A 19,462-nucleotide genomic window follows, 5' to 3' on the forward strand; every position below is an offset into this window, starting at 1 on the left:
GGTGTCTGCTTTCTGTCTCTGTCTTCTCTCTGTTTCCTGCTGTTGATCTTATGTTTCATGTCTGTTTTCAGTTGTTGGTGTTAAACTGGATTTAGAGGCGTGGGTCGACAAGTTCAAGATCCTTGCCAGTAACGTCTCGGACAGCAGACAGGCCTCACATAAGGTAGATTGTGAAAAGTCAGAACACAAACTTTATACCATATTTAAGACTTTTAGATGTTTGTAACTTCCTGTTTGTGTGCAGTGCGGCCCGTCCAGATCCTGTGAGATGGACTGTGAAGTGAACAGTGACGTAAGAAAGCCTGCACACTTAAAGCTCGACCCACACAACAAACATGGTTGAGTGATGATGATGATGATGATGATGAGGTGTGTTTGTTTCAGGATTTACTCTGTTATCTGATTGATGATGGTGGATTTCTGGTGATGTCCAATCAGAGAGATCACTGGAAGAAGGTAAAAACAGAAAGCTAATAAATAAGGGCTGTCAATCGATTGAAATATTTTAATTAGGACTGTTAGTTTAATGTGTTCATTCAGTGTGATTCATTGTCTTTAATATTAAAAAGACAATTGGAGTGGTGGTGGCGTAGTGGCTAAAGCACAGGGCTGTTAATCAGAAGGTTGCTGGTTCGAACCCCACGGCCACACCCATTGTGTCCTTGAGTAAGGCACTTAACTCCAGGTTGCTCCGGGGGGATTGTCCCTGTAATAAGTGCACTGTAAGTCTCTTTGGATAAAAGCGTCTGCCAAATGCATAAATGTAATATTAATAACTAGTCTTGTGTGTCTATTTTCAATAATGTTAGTGTTGCTTATATGCCTTCACGGAAAATGGATGATTATTTAGAGTCTGTGATTATCTTTCAATCGAGTCCACACACAAGATAATCAGATGTATAGATCATTAGATAATACACATGAAGCACAATGTTACATATGACCACCAGGAGATGGCGCCAAATACATGATACAGACTCAATGATGCCTCAAATGACACAGAATGAAACTCATGAAGCACAATGTTACTTATGGCCACCAGGAGATGGCGCCAAATACATGATACAGACTCAATGATGCCTCAAATGACACAGAATGAAACTCATGAAGCACAATGTTACATATGACCACCAGGAGATGGCGCCAAATACGTGACACAGACTCAATGATGACTCAAATGACACAGAATGAAACTCATGAAGCACAATGTTACATATGACCACCAGGAGATGGCGCCAAATACACGACACAGACTCAATGATGACTCAAATGACACAGAATGAAACTCATTCTGTGAAATCTCATGACTGAAATCATGTCTGCATGCTATGCAAACCTTTAGTCATTGTTGTGTTTGCATGTGTAATTAGTTCTTATGTACAATTATTATCTTTTATTAGTTTGGAGATGTTTTTGGACACTATGATCAATTATATTTGTAATGTTGTAACTTTTGATCACTTTGTCGTATCAACACAAATTTGTTCTCAGATACAGTCGACATGATTGGGAAAAAAATCAGAGCCGCCTTATTTACATCCAGAGATATATAATGACAAATCAGAAAAATAAGAAAAAAATTAAAACATTTCTAAAAAAAAAAAAACTCTGTGTCATAATCTATATCATTAAAAAAATGTCACCGTTTCTTTACAATGATACCAAACACTTGATGCTCTTTGTATTTTTTTGTGAAGGTATAATCCTCTAATTTTGTGTATGTCACTGAAACATGAAATCTTTATAAACTCCTTCAGAGCTTAAGTGCAATGCTCCACAAATGCTCCGTTTTGAGAGAATAAAAGGATTAGAAGATCAGAATCAAGTGCTGAAAGTGTCTCCACGTCTGTCTGTGTCAGGTGGGTCTGTTCTTCGGCGAGGTGGACCCGTATCTGATGTTCGCCCTCTATAACAACTCAATCTACGCTCGACATCAGACCTTTCAGTTCCAGACTACATGTGAACCGACGGCCAGCAGCCACACGGGAGCCGCACACAGACGATTCTACGTGGTGAGATAAACTGATACATTCAATCCAACTGTGATGTTTGTAGTGGATAAATGCAGAATATTTAGTTTCCTTTCTCTGTTCTATATTTCAGCCTTCCATCGCTGATTTTGTCAGTCTGGCGTGGTGGACGTCAGCAGCGGCGTGGTGCGGCTCCTCTCAAAACATACATTTGTCATTTGAGACATTTGTTATTTCAGTGTAACATATGCCAGATGTTTTCTCTTGATAATGTTATTCATCATTGGACCGTGTGTTAATGCAGCTGTTCTCTTTCAGGTCTGTTTTGCAGCAGATCTTGTATGGACTCATCTACAGCAGCTGGTTCACCAAAGGTCTGTGTTTCTATAAATACAAACTTCTTTCATAAAGAATCAGTTAGACAGAATTGGAGGTGCATACTTTGGCTGCCTCCTCTGTAACAGCCTTCGTGATGGGGGCATGTTTATGATGCCCATAATGTTGCATTAGGTTTGAAAAATGAATTGGTTTGTGCATTCAGTGCCGTAAGCATCAAAGGTCTGGATCTGATGTCTGTGTGTTTTGTAGATGTGTTTGCAGAGAGTTTTTCTGACAGTAAAGAAAGCAGCAGCTGTGTGACGATTCACAGTCAGTTTTATTTCACCAACACCACCAACTCATTCAACGTACTGCAGGACTGCGGGAACTGCTCCAGGTGAGTGTGTGTGTGTGTGTGTATGTGTGTGTGTGTGTGTGAGTGAGTGTGTGTGTGTGAGTGAGTGTGTGAGTATGTGTGTGTGAGTGAGTGTGTGTATGTGTGTGTGTGTGAGTGAGTGTGTGTGTGTGTGTGTGTGTGTGTGTGTGTGTGTGTGTGTGTGTGTGTGTGTGTGTGTGAGTGAGTGTGTGTGTGTGTGTGTGTGTGTGTGTGTGTGTGTGTGTGTGTGTGTGAGGGTTAGGTTTAGGGGTAGGGTTAGGTTTAGGGGATAGAATATAAAGTTTGTACAGTATAAAAACCATTATGTCTATGGAAAGTCCCCATAAAACATGGAAACACGACATGTGTGTGCGTGCTTGTGTGTGCGTGCGTGTGTGTTCGTGCGTGTGTGTGAGTGTGTGTGTGTTCGTGCGTGCGTGTGTGTTCGTGCGTGTGTGTGTGTGAAATAAGGGACATTTTATTAATTAATGATTTTTTATTCTAAAAATGCAACAACAAAAACTAGAAAGTAGATAAAGTGTTTTATTTTAAATGTGCAAATATTTTATTTTTAGGAATAAGGGTCAACATTATTATAAAATTATGTAAAATAGTTTTTTCATTCAAAAAATGCAACAAAAAAAGTAGGGCAAAATAAAGTAAATAAAGTTTTATTTTATTTTAAAATGCAAACATTTTCTTTTAGGAGTAAAGGCCAAAACATACTTCACACAAGTACGCAAACGCAGATGTGATTGCATGGTCCCATTGAACATTACGTGCGGTCTTGCGTTGCTCTGACGGTTACAACCACAAGGGGCGAAAGAGTCTTTAGGCACAACGAAACCAGATGTGCTGGAGTCGTTGTACAAGGAAGTGGTTATTTCATGCATTTTCAGTCGCTGTTTTAATTGAATGGAGAGCCGTAAATATGTTGTATGTATAAACTTGTTTGGCAAGATTCTCCTCAAACTGCTGCTCCGCCATGACAGTTGTTCACTGAAAAAAGAGCTATTTGTGGCAACGCTGAGAATACAACACGTACTTGCGTTAGGGTATGAATTGCACTAGGACATATTTAAAACTCAACGATGCATGAAATCAAGCTTGCGTAGCAAGATGAGTATGAGCCTTAAGGGCAAATATTAAGTCATATTTTTAATTCTAAAAAAATGCAAAAATATGCATAACACAAACACTATCTCTCTATCTCTCTCTGTCTCTCTCTCTCACTCTCTCTCTCTCTCTGTCTCTCTATCTCTCTCTGTCTGTCTCTCTCTCACTCTCACGCTCTCTCTGTCTCTATCTCTCTCTGTCTCTCTATCTCTCTGTCTGTCTCTCTCTCACTCTCTCTCTCTCTCTCTGTCTCTCTATCTCTCTCTGTCTCTCTCACTCTCTCTCTCTCTCTGTCTCTCTCTCGATCTCTCTCTGTCTCTCTGTCTCACTCTGTCTCTCTGTCAGGTTGTTTCACGCCAAGCGAATTGAGAACACAAATCTCTTGTTTGTGGTGGCCGAGACTCTGCCCTGCAGCTCCTGTGAGATTGAGAAACTACTTCCTGTCAGAACAAAGTGTATCCTTACATCCCAAAATCACTGATCTACAAAGACTGCTTTCCTTCAGGTCCTTTGGGTTTCATCTGTTTTTGATTGACATGACTGACAGCTCGTGGTGTTTCCTTAACGCCTTCTCCTCAGCTCAAGAAGAGAACCCATGTGAGGTCTTGAATTCTGCTCGCTACAGGAAAGGACCCGACAAATGCTTCGACTTCAATTCTGAGGTGAAACGCTGTTTAACACTTTAATTAAACGCATTAATGTAAGTTTTGTAGTTGCGCTTTTATTTTGAAAAAACTATGTATTTAACTTTACTTGGGATGTTTATAATTAATTGATTTAAATTAATTGATTAATATTAATATATTAATTTAATATTAATATAATAATAATCAACTTTTACAGTTCTTTAAAATGTAATTATGAATGCCTCTACTATTCATAAATTAAACAAAATATTCAGGGGGAATATTATAGTGTGCGACTTGATTTTACTAATTGGGATTTAATTGGATTGTGGCATGTTAGTCTACGATGTTATTGGTTAACCCCTTAAACTCTATGGACCCACTGGTGCTATATCGTGAAAAAAGTTTATGCTAAATCTCTGCAAACATTAGAGCGCCACCTACAGTTCACATATGTATATTGTGATGGAATGTGATAGAGCGGAAAAACCTTTTCTAGTGCGTCCTGCCATCTAGTGGAATAAAATTAAGACTTTTTAAAGTGAGGAAAAGTGAACAGAACCAGAATTACATGTTTACAAAGTTTAATATTTGTACATAAGTTCAATATTATATATATTATGAATAATTGGAGTCTTTTTTATTTTATTTGGGGGAGTTCTCTAAAAACAAAAGAGATTTATTTTTGTGCAATTAGTCGACGGTATGTTATGTGTGAGTGGTGAGCTTTTAAAAATGAGTGATTAAAAATGTGTGGAAGGAAGCCTTCAAAATGCTCCAGAGAATAAGGGGTTAATATGTGTATTTTTTTTCCCCACCCACAAGGCTTTGATGACATCATCAGAAAGAAAAATGGTTTTCATTGTTCATGATACCTAATGCATTTATTGTAAAGTGTTACTGATGGTTTTTAAGTAAATAAATTGTGTACATTTTGATTTCCCGTTTTCCCCTTTTCCCACAGGAAAACACATCAGAGTGTGGCGGCGCTCCGTCTTTGCACTGTCCAATCAGATTCCTTCTCTGGATTCAGTTAACGATGCTTTACCTCATTCTACGATCTTAATCTCAGATTTACTGGCTCTGTGTGTCTCATCCGTGTGACGCTCCGGTTCTCTCCTGATATAGTCCTGGTTTTCCTGCTCTCCGATTCATCATCAGGTGCATTCCAGCTGTGTGCCATTACAGAGCAGAGCATGATGGGAAAATCGTGTCTTAGTAACGCAGACATTGTGCAGATCCAGAACACCAAAACTGTCTTCAATCGTTTCACTGAACAAATCTACATTTCTGCTGCCGTAAAGTGTGTTTGCTTGCCAAATCCTAGAACAGGAGAGGACCTGGTTTGTTTTAAAACACGTAAAAAACAGCAAAGATTTGATGCTTATTATCTTAATCTCGCTTTGTGCGTTTATTTTTGTCTTGCTTCACTTTGGATTTCATGCCAAACCCAGACATTGCGTGGGTGCTAAATTACTGGGGACGTGCAACTTTTGTTTTCACGCGATTTTTCAAGCTTCCTTGCCAAGAGAGAATGTCTTTTCATTGCTAACTGCTTTGTTTAGCATTTTATTGAGTTTTAGCGTTGTGTAGAATGTTTCAAGGGCATTTATTGTGTTTAAATATCGCTGCCTGGTTTGTTACCCAACAGTGCCTTGGCGCACTTGTCCGAATGGACCAACAATAGCACTGGATGTGTATGAGACTGTCCCTGAGAGAATGCTTGAAGAAGACACGGTACTGAATGATACGATAATGAATGTTCGCTTGAAATGTCTTTGGTTTACAGTATGGGGCTGAATGTCGCCAAACCTGTCAAGAAATATTTCGTATTTCATCCCTAAATCAAAGAACAAAATAAGAACGAAGGCTGTTTTTAGGACAATGAAGATTTTTTGCATTGTGACATTTATAGGAATGTTCCAGGTTCAGTTCAAGTTAAGCTCAACTAAAAATGATTTCTACTCGCTTAAGTGATTGGGGCAAATATGTAAACGTTAAAATTAGGGATGCACCAATTCTGCTTTTTTCTCTTCCAATTCTGATATCGGAAATCTCAGTATTGGCCGATCCCGATCCGATACTAGTGTTGTTGTTTATTGCATAATCAGTTTAGAATATCTTTACATTATTGTGTGGAAAGAAAACCTTTATTGTTCTATAGTCTACTGGATAGCGTAGCAGCAAAATTAACAGTAATTCTAAGTGTTCAGTAGAAAAGAAGTCCAATTTTAATTTTTTATTTTTTTGGCAAACATTTTTTAAATTTTGTTTCTGGATTTTGAAGGATTCAATTTAGTTATAAGATATCAGTTCACTTTTAGAATTTTAAGTACAACAGTAATATTTCTCAATCGTGCACCTTTAACTTTGAACCCCTCACGCTTTTATTTTGACATTTTGAAGTCTCCAGGATGTCCTGTATGTGTCTGTTTGTGGGCTAGTTCACAGTAGTTTAATTCGCTTATTATTCAAATTCTGGTCAAATGCTCCTCCGGTGCCGTTCTAAATGCATATTATAAGTGAGCTGAACTATTGAGCTTCTACATCTGAGATGATGTTCGTGAGTAGCGCTCAAATATTGTGCAACGCGTGAATAAAAATAGCCGCGAGTGTGTGTGTGTGTAAACAGAGCAGCGCCTTTCACTGATGCTTACACTGCGCGTGCATTTTATATATTTACTTATTAAACACAGACTTCTGTGATTCACAGAGCTATCGCACATCTTTAAGTCGCTTTGAATAAAATGCACGAGTCATATGAAATACTTAAATTTAGTTTTTTGAATTTTTGGAGTTTGACATTAACGAACATGACTAACACAAAGTATCGGATTTGGATTGGGCTCGTTGGTACCCGCTCCGTCTAAAGTCATCAGTATCGGATCCGTACCATCCCTATATAAAATACACATCATTTCAAAAGTATAGCCACAAGGCGTAAACATTTTACATGTTAACATGATTTTAGTGTTCTAAAATATGTAATTTACCTCCATAATAGTGTACACCAGATAAATACTAATATTGTTATAAATACTAAATTGTAACATTGGATGTAACTTTACACGGGTGTGGTTAATAAGCGATTTCATCACAGTAAAGTAGTGTTGAGTTTTGAAAAGATGTGTATTTGAATGTTTATGGAGTGGCCTCAATCACTGCCATTGTGAGTGTCTTACCGTAACAGCGACTTATTTTTTTATTTATTTTTTTTATAAAAAATCGGTATATTACATATATAAGTTTTTTTTTTTTTTTTTACTATAATTTTATTTTGTAAAAACATCACAAGGCAAAAAAAAATAAAAAAAAATTATGGTTGTAATGTACGCTCCATTTTCTTTACGCAAAATTAAATTCCATATTATCTGTATTGATTTTTAAGGGAAAAATGACCTGGACATTCACTCAAGCACGTCCTTTGACGTCGAGTATTGGTTTTACTATACACGTTCTACTGATTCTGTCTATACAAAGACACTATTTGTCTGGTTGTTTTATCTTTTTATGTAAATATGACTATTCCACATGGAGTTGAATTACTTCAGTGTGTTTTAATTAAATGGATTGCAAGATGATTCGCCGTACCGCTGCATGCTGGGAAAAATGAAACACGATACGAGCATTTATAGCCGTTGACCAAGACGCAATGACTTATCTTTTTATTGAGTCCATAGATGTTATCAAAATAATTTTTATTTAATTATTTAATTTGATTTGAAAGTTGTATATTGCTTGCGAAATGTATCAAATGTAGATTTTGAGCTTTCTTGCTTAAGTTTGATGGAAATGTTTTGGATTTTATCGCAGATGTTTTTGGTGATATAAACATTTTAACGGTCCGTTTCGGGAAAAAAGTTACATTACCAGTTAAAAGTTTAGACACCTACTCATTCTTTACTATTGCTACTTTTCACATTTTAATAGTTAAGTCATCAAAAACACAAATGAAACAATGAGAATTATGACCAAATAATGTTAACCAAATGAAGAGTTTCCTCTTCAACTTATCCTTTGAAAAATACTACTTGCGTAAAGAAATTCATACATAGGCGACATTTATATTTCACTACAAAACTAATGATCGTAGGGTTTTTAAACTTAGCGCAAAGCATTTGGTTGGTGTTGGTTTTTCGAAAAATGTATTTTAGGTATTTCGCTTGTTAATTTGGCCATGCTTCCAAATCAAACCGGACCAAGATTTTTAACACAATGTTCTCGTTTAGTATCGAGCTCTGAATTGGACTCAAGGAGTTTCACGTGATGTGTTTTGTTGTGTATCGTAATGGCTTGAGCAATACTTTGAATTATGTCGATTACATTGAAATTCAACGAGCACACCTGCTATTGTCTTAAGAAAGAGCATGAAATCAGTATTTGAGCCACTTTCATTTGATGACTTTGGTTTAAGCTTGTCTTTGAATATTGGCTTAATGTTTGTATATTATGAGCTATGAGCTTTTTAAAAGTATTATTTTATGCGATTAAGAGTATTTATACTACTGTCTGTATGTAAACAGCTCTGTGTTACACTGAATTTTAATGATGTGTAGGAATGTTTTCATTATTTTTCGTTTTTCATTCTGTTGTTCTGCGGATGTTTTGTTAACAATGTGAAAGGGGTTTTCCTCCTTTCGACAGTCTTCCATATCACGCCATTTTGTACAGATGGCACTATCAAGAAAGCCTAACTTTGTATCATACTGTGTCATTCACTTCTGGAAAATGTTTATAAGAGAATTGGTGAGATAAAGACATTCATATTTTACGTCAACTTGGTGTGGCTTTTTTTTTCTTAAGGGAATTCACAAAACGAGATGTTCACTTTCTAGTCCCTCAAGGATGTTGCGCTCTCAAGAATTCTTGCAAATTTAACCAATCTGAAACATTTGTGGAATTTACATTTGTACATAAATGCTCAAATATATGAACTCTAATTGTATTTGTTTGTATGTGCATATCAGATTTCAATATTAGATGATGTCATACTTGCAACAGGCCCAATTATTGAATCCTCATTTGTGTTTTTAGTTGCCAGATTTGTTGCATGCCTATTTTAAACTTAGAGAAGTTCTCTTGCATTGTCTGAGACAAAGAACATTTTAATTCAAAATTAATTTAGGGTCTTCCAACATCCACAGGTTTCAACTAAATGTATGGTAGTTTTGTGTGTAATTCTGTTTTTATTTTTATTTTTTTGCTTGCTAACTGCAAAGTTGTTGTTGACTTACATATTTACATGTAATTACATTTAGAGTTTAATTAACACAATTGCAGAGGAATATAATGATGATTTGTGAGTTTTCACTGCAAAACAATACTAAAAATACTGCAAATTGCATCGCAAAATTAGAGAAACGATGTAGCAAATTCAGCCATTTTGGGCCGCAAAAACTGGAAAAAGTGCCACGAAATCCTGGTGGGATTGACATTCATTGTATGGAATAAAGGAGGCAATGAACGTGAATGGTCATTCTCTAACATATCAGTATGTGTCCACAGAAGAAATAGGTTTGGAACATCATAATGGTGAGTAAATTATGACAGAATAATAAAAAATAACATTTACATTTTGACCCTAATATAACTCCATATTTTGTCGGGAATTAAAACACTGCGAGGGATAATGATACGGTCTATTCTTTGGGCTGTACTGTTGTTTACATAGTTTTTTATTGTTACTCTGACCAAACATTGAAAATACGTATTTTGTAAAAAGTGTTCAATAGATAAAAACAATAGAAAATTAGCGCCACAGCGAGATCTCGCGAGAGATGTAAGTAACGCGAGATGTGAGCGGAAGCCGGAAGTGTGTGAAGATGGACGGTGTCGGTTTATCTGCTAATAACAAACAAAAACCAAATCAGATGCTGCCAAATAAAATGAGGGGAGAATTCACCCGCAATCAGCGCAAAGACTCAGAGGTAAGAGTCAAATATGTGTGATATAATCCGTTTGTGTAGTTTAAGGTGTGTTTGTGCAGCTAGCATGAACATCAACATTACATAAACAAATATTCATAATAATGAACTGATTCATTAAAAAGCACTGATTGATCAAGGAACGGTCGGTACTATGAACAGAACTCGATTAATTATGTTATCTATCAACAAAACATTCATTGATTAAATCGTTCATTATTTCAAATTAAACGTTAAATATGTTGTAATAATCACGTGTTTCATTGACAGCTGTGGATCTTCTAGAGTGTTTATTGTTAGTAGTTCTTTAAAACAACACAATAACTCTTGATATTTGCATTAAAACACCCTGAATAAATAAAGATCGTCTATATCTGTCTATTTCAAACTCTGATGATGATGATGATGATGATGATGATGTTGTATTGATATTCACATAAATTGTATGTTTTGTGTGATGTATATGATATGAATATGTGTTTCAGGGTTTTTCTGAAGCTGCTGATCTGGAGTTTGAGTATTCAGATGCTGATAAATGGACTGCAGAACTGTCTGGTGAGTGATTCATTTGATTAAATAATTTACCATGGTAGAAATTGAGACATGAGCTAATATGTGGAGACTCTGATTAGCGTGTTTGTTACCGTGTTACACACGAGTTTATTTATCTGTCCTGTAGAGTTGTACAGTTACACCGAGGGCCCAGAGTTTCTGCTCAACAGGAAATGCTTTGTAGAAGATTTTCACACTCACAGTGAGTACTGTTCTGATAGTCCTGGGGTTTATTTTGGTTCCGTTTGTGTAGTGTGACGAGTGAGTTTTTGTGTATTTTGTCATTTTTCTCTGTGTTTGTGTAATTGTTGTTTCGGTGTGTTGGTGCAGTGCCCGATAAGAAATGGACGGAGCTGGACTCTGTGCAGCACCGAGCTCATGCCATGCGTCTGCTGGACGGACTGGACGTGATCAGTCGAGAGCGACGGTTAAAAGTCGCCAGAGCTATTCTGTACATGGCACAAGGTAAGGTTGGATCAGTGTTTGTTTTTTCTTTCAGGTTCATTTGGTGAGTGAAGTTCAGAGTTAGAATTGTTCAATGGAATGAGTGATTTCAGTTTTGTTTGTTTTGTTTCAGGTTTGTTTATGTGTAGTTTGTAGGTGTTAAATGGTAGGAATGGTATCGGTCTTATTTTGTTTCAGGTTCATTCGGTGAGTGTGGTTCAGAGTTGGAGGTGCAGCACTGGATGAGGTATAACATCTTCCTGCTGTTGGATGTGGGAGCGTTCACTGCACTCGTCGAGCTGCTCAATATGGAGATTGAGTGAGGAAAAACTAAACAAGCAGTCTCTAACATTACAAACCAATACACCTTATTACAGACATGGTATAAAGAAAAACTCTGCCCAATATCTTTCTCAGGAACAGTGCTGCATGTAGCAGTGCGGTGAGGAAACCTGCAATCTCATTGGCTGACAGCACTGACCTCAGGTACAAACATACACCCTAACAAAGGTGTGATATGGGGTTTTCATTGGCCCTCTGCTGTCTAAATATCAACATCAGTCAATGTGTAAAAATCACATTTACAGTTTACACTGTATTTACTTAAATTTGCATTTTCCATTGACCGATCAGTAGATTGTAGAACTAATCCTATGCGTGTGTTTTTAGGGTGTTGCTAAACATTATGTATCTGATGGTGGAAACTATCCAGCGTGAAGAACCTACGGACAGTCCAGAGTGGAGAACCATCAGAGAAACCTTCAAATCTGAACTCGGTCAGTCTGTGTGTGACATAAGTGTGAGAGCCAGGGTAGATGTCATTGTGTTGTCAGTCTATAATCCTTACAGCAGCTAACAGTGATGTTGAGAGTTCCAGAATGGAGATATTTGATGTTCAGTGGCATTGACGTGATGTAATGCATACAATGACAGGGTATAGATTCATAAAAGTTTGAGAACACACACTTTCTTGTACCTAACGTTCTCAGGTTCTCCTCTCTATAACCACGAGCCTGTCTCCGTCATGCTGTTCGGGATGGTGACCAAGTTCTGCAGTGGCCACGCCCCTCATTTCCCCATGAAGAAAGTCCTGCTGCTGCTTTGGAAGACTATTTTGGTACGTAAGATTGATCAAGGACTCTATAGGGGTGCTTGGTTTCAATTTTAACATCTCATGTACCGTTAGTGTGTCGTGTGCAGGTGGTTTTATTGTCGTGTTGTGACTGTCAGTTGACTCTAGGAGGGTTCGAGCAGCTGCAGAGCAGTAAGATCGGTAAGCGTGTGGCGTTGGGTTTACCGCCACTGCCTGAGGACAGCATCCGTGTGGTGAGGAGCATGAGAGCCGCGTCACCGCCTGCGTCCGCATCTGACCTCATCGAACAACAGCAGAGACGCGCTAGGAGAGAACACAAGGTCATTGCCAACCTCTGTTTAATTATGTGAAAACTTAAAGAGCTGAAAGGGAAACATAGTCTGATGGCAAACTCTCTCTGCAGGCTCTGATAAAACAAGACAATCTAGACGCATTTAACGAGAAAGATCCTTATAAAGCTGATGACGCTCGTGAGGACGATGAGGAAAACGACGACAATGACAACTCTCTGGAGGTGGAGCCTTTCCCGCTGGAGCGTGATGAGGTCATGCCCCCGCCCATACCCCACCCCCCCTCTGAGAGAGTCTGTTTCCCCAAAGGACTGCCCTGGGCGCCTAAAGTCAGGTAGAAACTTCAACTTCATCGGTTTAATATGTTTTGTGCGATCATTTAATGAAATATGCCGATGAACATCTGTTTGACACCTCTCCTTCAACTTTTTAACAGGGAAAAGGATATTGAGAGCTTCCTGGAGTCTAGCCGGAGTAAATTCATCGGTTACACACTGGGAAAGTGAGTTAATTTTTATACCGTTGACTGTTTTAGAGATTAGCCGATACATCTGTTTTACCGATTAATCAGCGCAGTTAGTTGCTTTTTTCACAGTAAGGAAAACAAAGAAACTTGTTAACATTCAATACATTTATTTTAAAAACCATTGGCCGATTAATAGGTTATCTTCCTTTTCCACCAGCTTAATTTGTATTGGTAAATTCCAACATGGGTCACCCCCCTGTGAGTGGCAGTGATGTATGATCTCCGTATGTTTGTGTTACAGTGACACGGATACAGTCGTTGGTTTGCCCAGACCTATACATGAAAGCATCAAAACTCTCAAACAGGTAAATCATTAACATAACTCCACCCATATCTCCTCCAACATTCTAGCTCATTAACATAATGCTCTGTCATTTCAGCACAAGTATGTGTCCATTGCTGAGGTTCAGATCGCTAAAGAGGAGGAGTTTCAGAGGACGCCACTGTCTGGAGTGAGTCCACATGCACTGGTAGAAATGTCATCTCTTTTGAGCTCTTATTAGTTGACTACATCCTGTGTGTGTTTTAATAGGGTGAGGAGGAGTTGGAATTGTGCGCTACAGAGCTCTTGTATCAGGGTATCCTGCCCAATTTACCACAGTACATGGTGAGAGACCACTCCAATATATGCACCATCACACGTTATGTGAGCTGTTCTCATACTGACTTTGTGTCATTCAGATCGCTCTACTGAAGATATTATTGGCTGCTGCTCCCACATCTAAAGCTAAAACCGACTCCATCAACATCCTGGCAGACGTGTTGCCTGAGGAAATGCCGTAAGACAGACACACACCAAGTCCAAAATAAACTCTTTGCCACAGGCTAGAAATACTTCTTTCACTTAAAATCTTTTTGAACTGATTTCCATTTTTGTTGTTTCTTTTGAGCTGTTTCCACATTTATGTCTGGTTTGAAAATTATTCACAGATTACATTTTATTGGTAGCTTTGGGAGGTCCAAATCAGTTTAGCTAATTGGTTCTTTTGGACAGTTCATGTTTGAATTGGTTTAAAAAATGATTCACTTATATGTAACACTGGGAAGGCAATTAATTTGTGAATGTTGTTCGGTTCATATACATTAACTAGTTCAAATAAATGATTCCCTGTTTCACTTGAGCAGAATATGTAGAGTACACTTACCCTTTTTTTTTAAACAAAATATTTAGTTATTTGGTGCCGTTTAACACTGTTTTTGGCTTGGTTATATTAAAAAGGTTATTTTACTTTCATTTGTTGTATTTAGTCTGAATATATTTGTTCAATATAATGTCGTCACCCTAATTGAGATATACTTTGTTTTTTGTCCAACACAATATTGTTCTGATTCTGAACAGAATTTATGTGGCACAAAAACGATAACAGTTGCTTAAAAATATCTATATTAAAGATTATAAGTATTATAGAAATTTACCAGATAAATGACTAATACTTTTATTTTATTTGCTCTCCGACTGGGGCGCTTTGCAAGTACAGTTTTGACCAAATACGTTTTTGAAGATTGGCGGGTATATATATATGATATATTGTGTCCTTGTCTGCACTTTCTGATGTCTCTCTCTAGCACTACGGTTCTTCAGAGTATGAAGTTGGGTGTAGATGTGAACCGACATAAAGAAATCATCGTCAAAGCCATTTCAGCAATACTACTTTTGCTACTGAAACACTTTAAACTCAACCACATATATCAGGTACACACACATGTATTATATATGCACACAAAATGTCAATGAGGACATTGTGAGTGTGTTGACATGTGTTTCTGGTGTAGTTTGAGTACATGGCGCAGCATCTGGTCTTTGCAAACTGCATTCCGCTGATTCTGAAGTTCTTCAACCAGAACATCATGTCGTACATCACAGCTAAAAACGGGTAAATCTTCACTCCGCCTCGTAACTGAGCATGTGCGTTTATCTTTGTCCTGTATCATGGGTAATAATGTCGAGTGTCTCTTCACAGTATCTCGGTGCTTGATTTTCCACACTGCATTGTCCATGAGCTTCCAGAGCTTACCGCAGAGAGTCTGGTAAGAGAGACACTCATTTGGATGCATCTAAAGTTCTGTTAAACGTGACATTGAACATGATGTGTTGTGTTTTTGTAACAGGAAGCTGGAGATAATAATCAGTTCTGCTGGAGGAACTTGTTCTCGTGTATTAATCTGCTGCGAATCCTCAATAAACTCACCAAATGGAAACATTCCAGGACGATGGTAAGAACTAAAACCATAATCAAACTCCTAGTTGTTCCATTTGTTGTCCTAAGACCTTGAAGAAGCCATGGTTTCCCTTCAATTTATTAATGTTAACCTCAGACGTGGGTTTACTCGCTAATTGAAAACCGTGGTGAATTATTTCATCTGGAATTAGCCTTACATTTTAGCCTACAGATTGACATCGTGATTAAAAATCTTTATGCAAGTTTTTCTGTTGATGCAGCAATCCTCACAGACTATCCGTTTGTTTCATTTCTAGATGTTGGTGGTGTTCAAATCGGCTCCTATCCTGAAGAGGGCGCTGAAGGTCAAGCAGGCCATGATGCAGCTCTACGTGCTCAAACTGCTCAAAGTTCAGACGAAGTATCTGGGGCGACAGTGGAGAAAGAGCAACATGAAAACCATGTCCGCTATTTACCAGAAAGTTCGTCATCGCCTCAACGACGACTGGGCTTACGGAAACGGTGAGTGAATGTAGAAACTCCTACAATTTGATTACGATGCATAATGAAGTCTGACATTTTGGTCACTTTGTTTCAATTAAATTGTTTTGGTATGATTCAGAATATTGCTGAATTCCAAACTATACTGAAAAATGTATACATTGGGCATTGTTGTAATTTTGTAAAACGTATTGTTGTAAAATGTCGATAAACACGTGACCGTACGGTATACAGTATTTAAATTATGTTGACATGTTGTTAAGAGCTTGCAGTTTGTTAAATGAACTATGTAGTAAATGGTCTGCGCTTTTTTTAACCTTAGAGGTTTCCAAAGCGCTTTACACTCCCATTGTGTCCCATTCACAATCATACACTCGTACGCCATTGGGAGCAACTTGGGGTTCAGTGTCTTGCCCAAGGACACTTCGGCATGTGGAGTCATGTGGGCCGGGAATCAAACCACCAACCCAGCGATTGGCAGCCGACCCGCTCTACCACCTGAGCCACTGCCGCCCCAAATATATAGAGCACAAAAGTCTGGTTCCGGCATAAAAATCCCATTCACCCCCCAGATGAGATCTACTTGGAGGTTGTCAATCAATGGTAGTAAATGGTAAAAAATTGCATTTAATAGTGTAATTTGTGCTGAACTACACTACCTATGATTGTGAAAAGATACACCAATCAGAATCGCGGCAAACAAAGTGCACCAAAAGAGCTCTTCAGCAACCGCCCACTCCCATGATGCACTGTGAATGATGCAATCGCGTCGCTCTCCCAACACTTTCAAACTACTTATATATATATTTATAAATCTGAATATTTTTCAATTAACTTAAACTGATGAGCCAAAACATTGACCACCTGCCAAAATAGTTGCGATGTGCAGCCCCCGTGGATCAGACTTGTTGGTCCTGCACATCCCACAGATGATCGATCGATCGCATGGAGATCTGGGGAATTTGATGACCAGCGCAACACCTTGAATTCTTCATCACGTTCCTCAAATCATTCCCAAACAATGTGTGCAGTGTGGCAGGGCACATTATCCTGCAGAATGAGGCCACTGCCATCAGCTAATACCATTGCTATGAAGGGGTGTACCTGGTCTGCAACTATGTTTAGGTAGGTGGCATGTGTCACATTGACATCCACATGAATGGCCGGATCTAGAACATTGCACAGAGCAACCCCCACAGTGCATCCTGGTGCCATCACTTCCGTAGGTAAATAGTGCATATGTACACCGCCGTCCACATGATGTAATGGATAATGAGGCTCATTGGACCGGACGACCTTATACACTAAATAATGTGATGCAGAATGGAATCAGGTACCATTCGTTTTAATTAATTAAGTTTGGTATGACTTCACTTTCCAAACTATGCTGAAGAAATGAACCATTAATACATTGGGCATTGTTTTTTATTTTAATCGATTATCACGATATGATTGGTTGTGACTATTCCTTGTGGTTTCTCTAAACTCTCAAATTAATTATTTTAAGTTGTATTCGATTTTGTCATTCGCAATGATTTACCAAAAAGTTAGTTATCACCTCAACGACAGCTGGACTTACGGTAACTGTTGGTAAACATAGAAATTTGAGTACGATTCTCGCCTGTGCTTCACGGGATCATAGTTCATTCTTAGTTAGTGGTTTTACAACTCTTATATGAAGGATTTAATGAAATCCCAATGGGGAAAAATACTTCCGGAACCAATTCGGCTGAAAAAGTGAGCACTGTTGCGCTCCATTACTTGGCGGATGGATTGTTTTTCTTTACACTAAAGAAAGTGTGCAGTGTTTATCTGTGTCAGAATTAATCGAGTCCACCGTGTATCTCTGATAGCAGATCTGGACGCGCGCCCGTGGGACTTCCAGGCAGAGGAATGCGCGTTACGTGCCAACATTGAACGTTTCAACAGCCGACGCTACGACAAGAGCCAAAGCAATCCAGAATTCCTCCCAGTGGACAACTGCCTGCAGAGCGTGCTGGGTCAGCGCATCGACCTGCCCGAAGACTTCCAAATGAACTATGACCTCTGGCTGGAACGCGAGGTCTTCTCTAAACCCATTTCCTGGGAGGAGCTTCTACAGTGAGTTCTGAGGCGCCTGTAACGTATTTTAGCGCCTCTTTACTACAGCGGGAGAAAATCACTTTAACGCTGTGTCCTAACCAGCTGTGATGCGATAAGATTATAGCGACAAGTAATTTATTTATTCGTATTTGACTGAAGCGACACAATCACAGCCAATCAGACAATATATGACGATAAATGTACCATCATGAGGAACACCGTTTTGGACCAATGAGAGTTTACAGTGGGCATAGCTACCCGGTTCAGCGCTACCCTGTTGCGGCTAGTTCAAAAAGTCGAAAGAGCTTGTCGCTTTATCGCGTTGCATCTGAATAGGACACAGTGTTGGGAGTAATTCTCTTTCAACGACACTACACTTCATTGAGTCCAACAACAGGGACCATTTTCCGTGTGCTTGTGTAATATAATCCCAAATCTGCCGTAATGCCACAATTTGTTTTACTCTTAGAGGTGGAAGTGTGTTAGCCATATGTGCTGAGGCAATTTGACATGGTTTGCTTTTGCAGCTTTTAAGAATTGATTATCTGTAACTAAATAATAAACCATATGTTGTTGTGAAAGATTTATCCTGGAGTGTTTTGATGTCTTTTTCAGCAAACTGCTTTATGTATTAAGTACTAAATGTAATACATGAATCCTGTCTGTGGACCCTGATTGCCTTCGATTTCTTCCTTTTTGTCCTTAATTTGTTTCATCTTTTGTTGTAAGACATCTACTGTAGTTCTGTCTTAAAATCAACTCACATTCAACCTGGTACTACCTTCATCTTTAAAAGATTTAACGAAGAAACGTTGTTCTTTTAACCTGTAGCATCAATATAATATTTTATCATCAAAGGACAGACCTGCAAAGTCTTCTACTATTGTTAATTTCCTTCAATCAAAGCTTACAGACGTTATTCAAACAGAAAATCTGCGGCAACCAACAGGCAATTCACGACAACAGACATTTCGCTTCAGTAAATTTGATTACTCAAATTATTTAAGTTTTGTGAATTTATACTATTTTTCCCCTCACTCATCCAAAATCCATTAACTGGAACAGCGCATGCTTGGCGGGATTCTGAGGTAAGACCTTGACCTCCCCATACTCTCACTTTTTAGGAACACTATACTAATACTGGGCATATTGGTGACTTTGTCTCCAAACTTTGCATGAATGAAGCACACAGTTCAGTTTTACATCGACCTTTTAGACTTTGTACTGCCGTAACTTTTAAACAAAGCGAAAATCTAAATTCTTTACAGTCATATCTGTGCATCTCTGTCTCGAGATTATTTTGAGCCATTGTTCGGACAAATCGGACAAAGTTTGAAAGGACGTGACTCTTTTAAACTGTAGACAGGGTGGAGTTTCAATGTAAGGGGTCCGTTTGAATCATCGTGGGGAGAGTTATCAGACTAATGTAATATTTGATCTGGTGGTGGCGCTATGGCGTTTGTCCTAGAGGTCCCAAATTTGCTT

General features: G+C 38.4%; 2 protein-coding genes across 2 annotated transcripts in view; both read left to right on the forward strand.

The window, feature by feature from the left end:
* Positions 1 to 9,177, forward strand: part of LOC127641434 (voltage-dependent calcium channel subunit alpha-2/delta-2-like) — a 35,788-nt gene extending 26,611 nt beyond the window's left edge. The window contains exons 29-38 of the mRNA XM_052124453.1: positions 72 to 163; positions 245 to 292; positions 385 to 456; positions 1,860 to 2,012; positions 2,104 to 2,156; positions 2,289 to 2,344; positions 2,559 to 2,685; positions 4,126 to 4,235; positions 4,360 to 4,442; positions 5,371 to 9,177. Of these exons, the coding sequence (XP_051980413.1) occupies positions 72 to 163; positions 245 to 292; positions 385 to 456; positions 1,860 to 2,012; positions 2,104 to 2,156; positions 2,289 to 2,344; positions 2,559 to 2,685; positions 4,126 to 4,235; positions 4,360 to 4,442; positions 5,371 to 5,472 (896 nt within the window). The 3' untranslated portion in view covers positions 5,473 to 9,177. The remainder of the gene's footprint in view (positions 1 to 71; positions 164 to 244; positions 293 to 384; positions 457 to 1,859; positions 2,013 to 2,103; positions 2,157 to 2,288; positions 2,345 to 2,558; positions 2,686 to 4,125; positions 4,236 to 4,359; positions 4,443 to 5,370) is intronic.
* Positions 9,178 to 10,206: 1,029 nt separating this feature from the next.
* strip1 (striatin interacting protein 1) lies at positions 10,207 to 18,646 on the forward strand. The gene is made up of 21 exons (XM_052123894.1): positions 10,207 to 10,333; positions 10,816 to 10,885; positions 11,010 to 11,084; positions 11,213 to 11,347; positions 11,525 to 11,645; positions 11,744 to 11,812; positions 11,996 to 12,102; positions 12,316 to 12,443; positions 12,557 to 12,739; positions 12,823 to 13,043; positions 13,146 to 13,211; positions 13,477 to 13,540; positions 13,616 to 13,687; positions 13,768 to 13,842; positions 13,917 to 14,014; positions 14,802 to 14,928; positions 15,009 to 15,109; positions 15,197 to 15,263; positions 15,345 to 15,449; positions 15,712 to 15,916; positions 17,752 to 18,646. The coding sequence occupies exons 1-21, from the start codon at positions 10,229 to 10,231 to the stop codon at positions 17,997 to 17,999; spliced, it is 2,442 nt and encodes an 813-aa protein (XP_051979854.1). The 5' UTR covers positions 10,207 to 10,228; the 3' UTR covers positions 18,000 to 18,646.
* Positions 18,647 to 19,462: the final 816 nt, after the last annotated feature.

This window comes from Xyrauchen texanus, chromosome 50 (assembly GCF_025860055.1).
Source record: "Xyrauchen texanus isolate HMW12.3.18 chromosome 50, RBS_HiC_50CHRs, whole genome shotgun sequence".
In the NCBI taxonomy this organism is placed as follows: domain Eukaryota; kingdom Metazoa; phylum Chordata; class Actinopteri; order Cypriniformes; family Catostomidae; genus Xyrauchen; species Xyrauchen texanus.